Here is an 8,464-nt window from a genome sequence, read left to right on the forward strand (position 1 = left end):
GCATTCTTTTTAAGTATGACCCTGCGGGGTTCTGCACCGACTCCATCAACGAGTCACTGACTCACTTTACTCTAATGTCTGCGAACTGCGCCTGTAAACCGCTCCTTCATGCTCACAAACACTTGACACCTTATTCTCTCGCAAGTGACTCTTTAATCACTAATCCCCAAGAGTTCTGGCGTTATTTCCACCCTCTGCCTTTTCACCCCATCACACAACCACAGTATTCATTACACTAGGTGTATCGCGATCGGCTGGTTGCCCTGTTTATTTTGTACATGTTCAGCCCCGCCCTGCAGACGCGCTGATATCACGCAGTTGCGTAATTTGACAAGCCAGCGCAAAATAGGGAGAATGAGCGTTTGACAGCTGCCGTTTTCCTGCTACAGATTTCTTCGAAACAAAAGAACACTTATGCTGCATTCATTCGCTAAAGATTTCGGATAGTTGCCCAGAATCTCTGCTTGCATGGCCGCTGCCGTGAGGAATAATAATGTTTGGGTTGCTCCGCGGCAGGACGCGCAGTTCCTCCAGAAAACCTCCGCACCATTGACATCCGACGGTCTTAGAGGTGAAGATCATGGACAAGTGCTCTGTAACACGAGGGATGCCATCCCGGGAACTTCCTCCTTCCACGATTACAATTTGGTAAGGGCTCGTATTATTATTATTTTTTTCTTTCCCCGTCTGCCTCTCAGCATCACGGGCTTTACTGGTGTCAGCAGGTTTAACGCAGGATTACAGTGTGTTGCTGATCAAAGCAAAAAAAAAAGAAAGAAAGAAAAAAAGGCTGTTTTCATTTAAAGATGTGACCCACGATACTGAAGGAAGGCCCGTGTAATTACAGCGAAATCCTGGGCTTTTAACCTCTGCATCGATGCTGCTATTTACTAACTGTTAAGAGGGGGAATTGCAAACAGGACATGGCTGGGATGTGACGCGTTGCTCCCGCTCCTGAAACAACTCCTGAGGAAGATGCATTGCCGTGCAGAGCAACTGCATGTTCTAATTTCAGCCATGTATTCTGAAACAGCTTAGCCTGGAGTGTTTTAGAAGGGCGTCTGCTGCTTGTAGGGAGGGGGTGGTGGGGGCGTCTTTGATGTGGATGGGTGCACACGAGTAGGCCCCAGCATGCATCCCAGATTAATTTACGTCAGTTACTTTTGTTATTGTCAGACTTCTAGTACCTTAAATGGGCAATAAAGGGAAGTTCTGAATGTCTCTGATTTTTCATTAACTCTTGCCCCAATTAATATTTCTCCAAGTCCAAAGAAATAATGATATAAACAGATGAGTGCATGATGAGTGCTGACCTTGATAAATCTGAATGAAAAATGTCCTAAAACTAAGCAATTAGTGAGCCTGAATCAATTGCACAACACTTGTTTTTCCTATTCTGCTGTCTTTACATCCACAGTAACAATCTTGCTACGACTCACCTGATCATTTTCCTCTGTTTTGCCTCTCCCAGGGTAAATCCGAGATGGACAGCTATTTGTGTTCACAACCCCAGGATGTAGTAAATTCCAAAATGATGTGCAGAGACAGCACCCTGGCTCTAGAGCCACCTTTCACTGAGGACTTTGCCTCCCCTTACAGCGTCAGCATGAGTTTGCTCCTTCCCGATGTCACATATCTGCACCCAGGCCTTTGCAGGACTGTCAGACAGATCAAAACCGAGCCAACAAACTCTCTGATGCATCCCGCGTGCCAGGGGAGCGGAGTATCGCCAGCAGTCCCTGAATACCCAGGGTTTTTTTGCGCAGCTGACACTGCAAGTGGTAACTTCGTCATCAAGCAGGAAGTGCCAGATTTCCAGGACGTTCCCCTATTTCAGCTTTTGAACTCTGATTTGGAACAGCTCATTCACAGCTCGCAGGTGAACCCCATCCCCATAGCCCCGTTAAGCATTCCCACTGGGAATGTTCATGCTGGCCCAGTCCCGAATTCTACGAAACCTGCGAGCAGCTTGCAGAACGAATGTTTTTCATTTAATCGACGCGTGGGCCATCAGCCAGGATCAACCTATCTGCCACCTTCTCCGCCAAACTCTGAGCCCTCAAGTCCAGACAGGGGCAAAGGAGTCCTTCACAACCTCTCCCCACCTCCATCCTACGAAGCCAGCATCGCCTCTAAGTTAAATTTTGAGACCCACAATTCCATTGACCTTGGACAGACACCCAGCATAGCTCCAATCCAAAACCAAGATCAAATTTCCACGTCTGGATTCATCCAAAGTTCAGGTTCTGGACCAGTACAGCGTTCAAGCCTGACACCAGTTCAAACAACGTCGGGTATTGGCCCGCTGTCCCCGGTGTTGGCTCAGTCGGCTCCAGTTAAGTACAATCGAAGGAATAATCCTGATCTGGAGAGACGGCGGATTCACCACTGTGACGTCCCAGGTTAAGACTTCTGTTCGGTCTCCATAACAACAATTAATTTGAGTTTAAATTTTGTCAACATTAAAAAAGATATAAAATGCAAGTACTTAATGTGCTCTGTCTGTTTGTTTTTACAGGCTGTCAGAAAGTATACACAAAGTCATCTCACTTAAAGGCTCATCTGCGGACGCACACAGGTAAAATGTTCTGAGTTGCACTTCTTATTTTTGGATGAAATTGGTGACGTTGCCAGGCAGAAAAATTGCACTTGGCTTGCAGATGCATTCTGTCTGCTGACAGACCTGGCCCACATCTCACTGCTGTCAAATCACATAAACCCACAGCTCTCATAAAGAGAGCAGGGACGACGACAGGACACGGTGTGATTTATGACTCACAGTTGTGACTTAGTGTGAGTTTGTTTTTTTTAATTGGATGGAGTAGTTTGGGTTTTTTTTCTTGCATAACATTAAATATTGAAGGAATTCAAATATATTTAAATATATAATGACTGGCTACCTTTATTCTTCAACTTCTTCCCGATGAAGGTGAGAAGCCGTACCACTGTTCCTGGGAGGGATGTGAGTGGCGCTTCGCCCGCTCTGATGAGCTGACACGCCATTACAGGAAACACACCGGGGCAAAGCCTTTTCAGTGTGGAGTGTGTAACCGCTGTTTCTCCCGCTCTGACCACCTGGCCCTGCACATGAAGAGACACCAGAGCTAGAAACCTCTTCCTATAAAAACATCAATCTTCCTTTCCTGTTTTTTGTTTTGTTTTTGTTTTTGGACAAAATACCATCATATGCATATCAGCAAATAAACATGTTAAAAACTGTGGAACTTATTTCACTCACTCCAAAAGGGGCAGATAATCTTAGCAGTGCTGGCCCACAAATACGAATAATAATAATGTAAAAAAGATCAAATATTATGGTTGCCTTATTTTTTTTCCACACAAATGCCTCAGTTTAGGGGATGTTTGCATAGGTATTAGTAAAAAGAACAAAAAAAAAAACATAATGTAATAACGTAACTATAATGTATCTTTTTTAAGATTTTATTTTAATTCTACACAAAAACATTTTGAATTTTAAATTTTATATTTAGGTGTTTTCATTGTACACATCATATCACCCACGTGTCGTAGGGGCATTTATTTAGTATGCTGCAAACTGCTACACTGTAAGTGCAGATATCTATGTATGCTATTAGCCGGAGGGAGGACAATGTTGTTGCAGCTAGTAGGTCAAAGGGTTGATTGTGCATTTGTGTAATATAGAAAGTAAAAGCACTTAAGTTAAAGTTGCAGGAAAGCAAGTTGCAGAGTTTTCTGAAGCGGTAGCAGGAAGAATAAACATCGAGGGGGTGATGGGCATTGTTTGTGAGCCATGTGGTGATTGCATTGCTTACAACATGAGGACACTTGGTATGAGATATTAAGCGTTGAATGACCAGCACGGTGAATGGTCTTTATCTGTGCTCTGACACTGTAACATACACATGGTCCTTACAAAGCGGGTTGTCTTTTTTTTTCTAAGTGCAGCAGATGAATCCAAATGTTGCATCTTGATTTTAGGATTTCTGTGAACACTTTCCACTACTGTGGTGTTTAACTTTCAGCGAGATCTCATTTTATATTAGGAATTCGAAGTGCTGAAACAATTTACAATATCTTTGGGAACATTTATTTTCTCTCTCCTGATCATTGTCATCGTGGAGAAATCAAAACATGCGGGTGAGCCTAATTTGACACTTAATGTTTTCAGTGTGGACATCTATGAAAGTTGATGGTTTCTTTGACTTCTCTCCAAATATCAAACACCTTTTTGAAAGTGCCTTTAACTGCTTAGTTGTTGTTGTTGTTTTTTTGAATGAATGAATGAATGAATGAATGACAAACGAAGCTGCCCCTGCCTGTTAAAACCATCGACTATGTTCTTAATTTCCACAATGTAACATTAATAGAAATCTCTATTACCTGACCAAATTTGAATATGGCTTAGCAAAAACTAATTTTAAAGTTTCTGTTATTTAAGATGTATATATTTTGTATCTGCTGTTTTAAAATAATAAAAAAAAGAACCATGTATTTCTTTTGGATTGTATTACAGTTTAAAATTTTCCTTTTTTAAAATAAATTAGTTTTGTTTATTTTTGTTTTACAAAGTACAAAAAGGATTAGATTACGCCGCTACAGTCGACGCTGTTACGAGTTTATCCAGCCAAGAAAGAAGCGCAGCGAATTATTGCAATACTGTTGAATAAATAAATATGCACAAAGGTCAGAGGTTTGTGTCAAAGCTGAAACATTAACATGTAGCCTAAACTGATCAAATGTCCAATGGAACTGTGTGTCCCTCACGGTGCAAATAAAGATGTTTTGTGTTGAATATTAACTTTTGAAATGTCTGATAATTTATTCACAACATTTAAAAGGTTTACTCTAGCCATATGTCTCCATGCTAAATCTTGAGACAACGCTGGCTAATGCTAATGCTAATCTTTTGTTGCTTGCAGAGCGGGAATATTGCACGTTATTCTATAATTTTACACCACAGCTTTTGCTTTCAGTGAACCTTGCTGGTATTGAATAAGAAATAGCACAAAAACAGGCATGGCAATGTTGATCGGTTTTTGCTTTAGAAATTCTGCTTTTTATGCAAAATAGGAGGGAAAAAGATTAAAGGTGGCTCATTGACACCATAATTTTTTAAGTTACAAGCTGAAAATACAGATAGTTTTAGAAGGATAATAAAAAGAACTCATGTAGCACCTTTGTAGTCTGTCTAACTTTCCCAAGGACACTTGCCAGCTGGAGGAGCCAGTTTTTCTGGAATTTGCTAATTAGTCCAGACCACACCCCGATTCAAGACTTTCCTTTTTAACAATCTGGTGTAATCAAAACAAAACAAGTCATTTTCTTGGTTTCTCTTGGAAGGTGTCCCTAACATGAGTCATAGCAAAGCTTTTGCAAAAAGTACCAGGAGAACCTGTAAAAGCCACAGAAGGTGTATGAGCTTGTCCTGGGTGCAGAGGAACTCCTGAACTCTTCTGAGGATTATTTACTAGTGTAAGTCTCCCCCCAGCCCTCCTCCCAGTGCTTTACATTACTTACGGTACAGTAAAGCCCACATAACTCAGACTCTAGTGAGTGATAAATCATTCAGGTGAGATCCTGCACAGTAAAATGCTTAGTGGAGTGGGAATTGATTGTAATCATCTCAATCCGTTGCTGCCTGACAGAAACATTCATCCAGACCTCGTTATAATAGAGCAGAGGACAGGAAGTACAGGGTGCATTCTTTTAGCTGAAACCTTTTCTCAGAAAAGGCTTGTTTGAGAATACCAGGTCTTAAAATACTACTCTTTGTTGATACTACATAAGAACAACAAAGCATGTGATATTACACCGAGGTACACAATGTTTTAGTTGGACGATTCAAAACGTCTTTTTCCGCTTCCAGTAGCGGTCCGATGAACTTTGCGTACAGACCACTGTACTGTTGTTCAGCTACGTCTTCCCTAATAGCGAGATTAGTTTTCCGAATGCCAGCGAATGGGAGTTCTCGGATGTCTAAGTGACACCGAAACCACATTCCACCCATCTCAGTCATAGATAGCAACTGGCTCCGTCCCAGTCTGTTACATACAAAATGCAACTTTATTAACCTTCATGCCTCCATTCATATTAATATACATGTATATGTTTGAACTTATTTTAATTTCACAGCTCCATCCATATGAAAAATACAGAGAAAAAGGCAAAAACACTGACTGGATACTTAAACAACTCTCGGAGAAAAGGAAACAAAAAAAAGTGTAACAGGAGAAAAAAAAAAAGAGTACATCTGTTGTTGAAGTTTTGAAAAATATCAGGATTAAAAATTTCTGTTACAGATGTGGAATTCCATGAGCAGAATCTCCCTTTTTGAAGCGATGTTGAGCAATATCACATTTTTCTTTACGGTAAGAATGAAAAGATCTGAATATATTTACACTACACTCACTTTACATAAATACAGGAACAACGATTACTGTACGTAATATCAGCAAACTTGAAACAAAGGCATTGGCTTCACTACCTAAATTTTCAAAACCAGGAAAATCAAAAGCAGATGTTATACAGAAAGTAAAATATATATTGAACTGACAGAAACTGCAAGATAAGTATTCATTAAGAGAGGTGTGACTGCTGGAATCCCAGCCACAGGATTTTTTTTCCTTTCTTTTTTCCTGTGAGTATGATTCCTCATCATCTTCCATGGAATCACTATGTTGAATTGATGTGTTGAAGCTGAAACACCAAGAGACCTTTGTAACTCGGTTTTGTTACCCTTAGAGGAAGTGACTTATTGCAAGCAAAGTAATAATGTGTGCTATAAACAGCCTGTGAAAGTGTTATGGGAAGATGCTGCATTGTACACAATGGTATAAGGCTCAGTGCGAAAAGAAAGTTCAACATTAGAGGTCCGACTTGCATAATGTTGTCTGTGCTTCTTTTTTTTCCCCCAGAATTCGTGGTTTTCTCGTTTGAAATTTATTAATCCAAGCACGCGTGCTGAAATCGAAGCTCTGCACAGAGCAGCTGATATTACAAGTTTGTGATATGAGGCACTATTCATTATTATTATTGCATAACTTTGACCCTGGTTACCGTAACAAAATTATGCTTTAAAATATGAGGAAAGAGATGCTGAAGGGAAATACAATACACCCTGTCCTATGGAGACACCATCTTCAAGTCAAATTGAGATTTTCAGAAATTGGTGTATTAAGGCATGCAACGTCATGTACTGAATACAGGAGTACATGTGTCGCTGATATGTGCTTGATCGGTAGAATTTCTTGTCGGGTATAGCAAAATAGCAACACAGGGAATTGTGTACCTTAATACTGTGTATAAATAATTGGTCGATTCTAGCAAACACTGGTTCAGCCTTGGGAACTGAAAAAAAATGATTTGATCATGAATGTGTTTAACCACAAACCAAAGAGAAAATAAAAAGCAAACTGTTCTATAACATCACATATGATCATTTACATGATGAATACCATTAGCCCCATTTCACTGTATATCAAATTAGATAAATTACAGTCTCTGAAAAAAGACTTTACATGTATAAATGTATTTCCTGCATCTACTAATCAAAAGCCCTATTTTTCCAATGTATGTACAGGCTGTAGAACTTTGTAATAAGTTTTATCTTCACTATCACATATATTACAACATTTCAAAATGTCCTTTGTACAGAAGAGAAAGATTTATATGCAAATGAAGACGTGCCCCTCAATCATAAAAACACTCTAATACATTATAAGGATGATAAAATACGATGATGATTATTCGCTTATAAATTGACATCTGAAATAAAATCATTTGAATATCATACGAAACAAACAAACAAGGTGCTGATATGGTTTTGCCAAAATGCTAATACAACTGGGCATAATGTCGTGCACAAACAATACAGATAAATAATGACAACATGCGTTCTCCAACAAACCGAGAAGGGCGTCGCACGCTTCCGTGCGGAAATTGCTTCCTGGATTTGGCTGTTTTACTGAAAGTGAGAATGTGGAATCCAAGTTTGTGCATTAGCGTGCAAGTGTATGGATTTCAAGGTACCGTAATCGAAAAGGTTAACATTTTTCTTTTTTACTGGCCTAGGTCCAATAGATGCATTTGGCAGCATTATCGAATAACATTGGTTGGCCTGATATTTTATGTCCGAAGCTTTTACGTAGCATAAAGAGCGCTGGAAATACTTGCAAAAATGTCCGTTATTAGGTCTATAAAAATATATTTTTAATTGAATTTCCTGATTAAGGTTAAGTGATGCTTTCCAATAAATATATCTCTGCCGGAAACTGCTTCTAAAAGGTACTCCTGCTGTGAATACAAACACACACACAGAAAAAAAGAACGGAAAAAAACAGTGTGCATGTATTTGTGTATGCATGTGTGCAATTCCTGCATTTCTCTGCTTTTTACATGACCAAATCTCAGGTAAATCAGACATAAATCATAACTTATATCTGGTCTGAGGCGATTTCAAGTGACTTTGTTTGTGTTTGAGACA

At 39.7% G+C, this 8,464-nt stretch overlaps 1 protein-coding gene across 1 annotated transcript; it reads left to right on the forward strand.

Moving 5' to 3' along the window:
- Positions 1–251: 251 nt before the first annotated feature.
- Positions 252–4,780, forward strand: klf5b (Kruppel like factor 5b). The gene is made up of 4 exons (XM_005733802.1): positions 252–648; positions 1,472–2,402; positions 2,519–2,578; positions 2,930–4,780. The coding sequence occupies exons 1-4, from the start codon at positions 469–471 to the stop codon at positions 3,106–3,108; spliced, it is 1,350 nt and encodes a 449-aa protein (XP_005733859.1). The 5' UTR covers positions 252–468; the 3' UTR covers positions 3,109–4,780.
- The last annotated feature ends 3,684 nt before the right edge of the window (positions 4,781–8,464 follow it).

This window comes from Pundamilia nyererei, unplaced genomic scaffold (assembly GCF_000239375.1).
Source record: "Pundamilia nyererei isolate P.nyererei 1_Seehausen unplaced genomic scaffold, PunNye1.0 scaffold00055, whole genome shotgun sequence".
Classification (NCBI taxonomy): Eukaryota; Metazoa; Chordata; class Actinopteri; order Cichliformes; family Cichlidae; genus Pundamilia; species Pundamilia nyererei.

Coding starts and splice junctions, on each gene's coding strand:
- klf5b (XM_005733802.1), top strand. CDS start 469: ATGGCCGCTGCCGTGAGGAATAATAATGTTTGGGTTGCTCCGCGGCAG. Junction 2,403..2,518: donor TCACCACTGTGACGTCCCAG/GTTAAGACTTCT, acceptor TTGTTTTTACAG/GCTGTCAGAAAGTATACACA. Junction 2,579..2,929: donor TCATCTGCGGACGCACACAG/GTAAAATGTTCT, acceptor TTCCCGATGAAG/GTGAGAAGCCGTACCACTGT.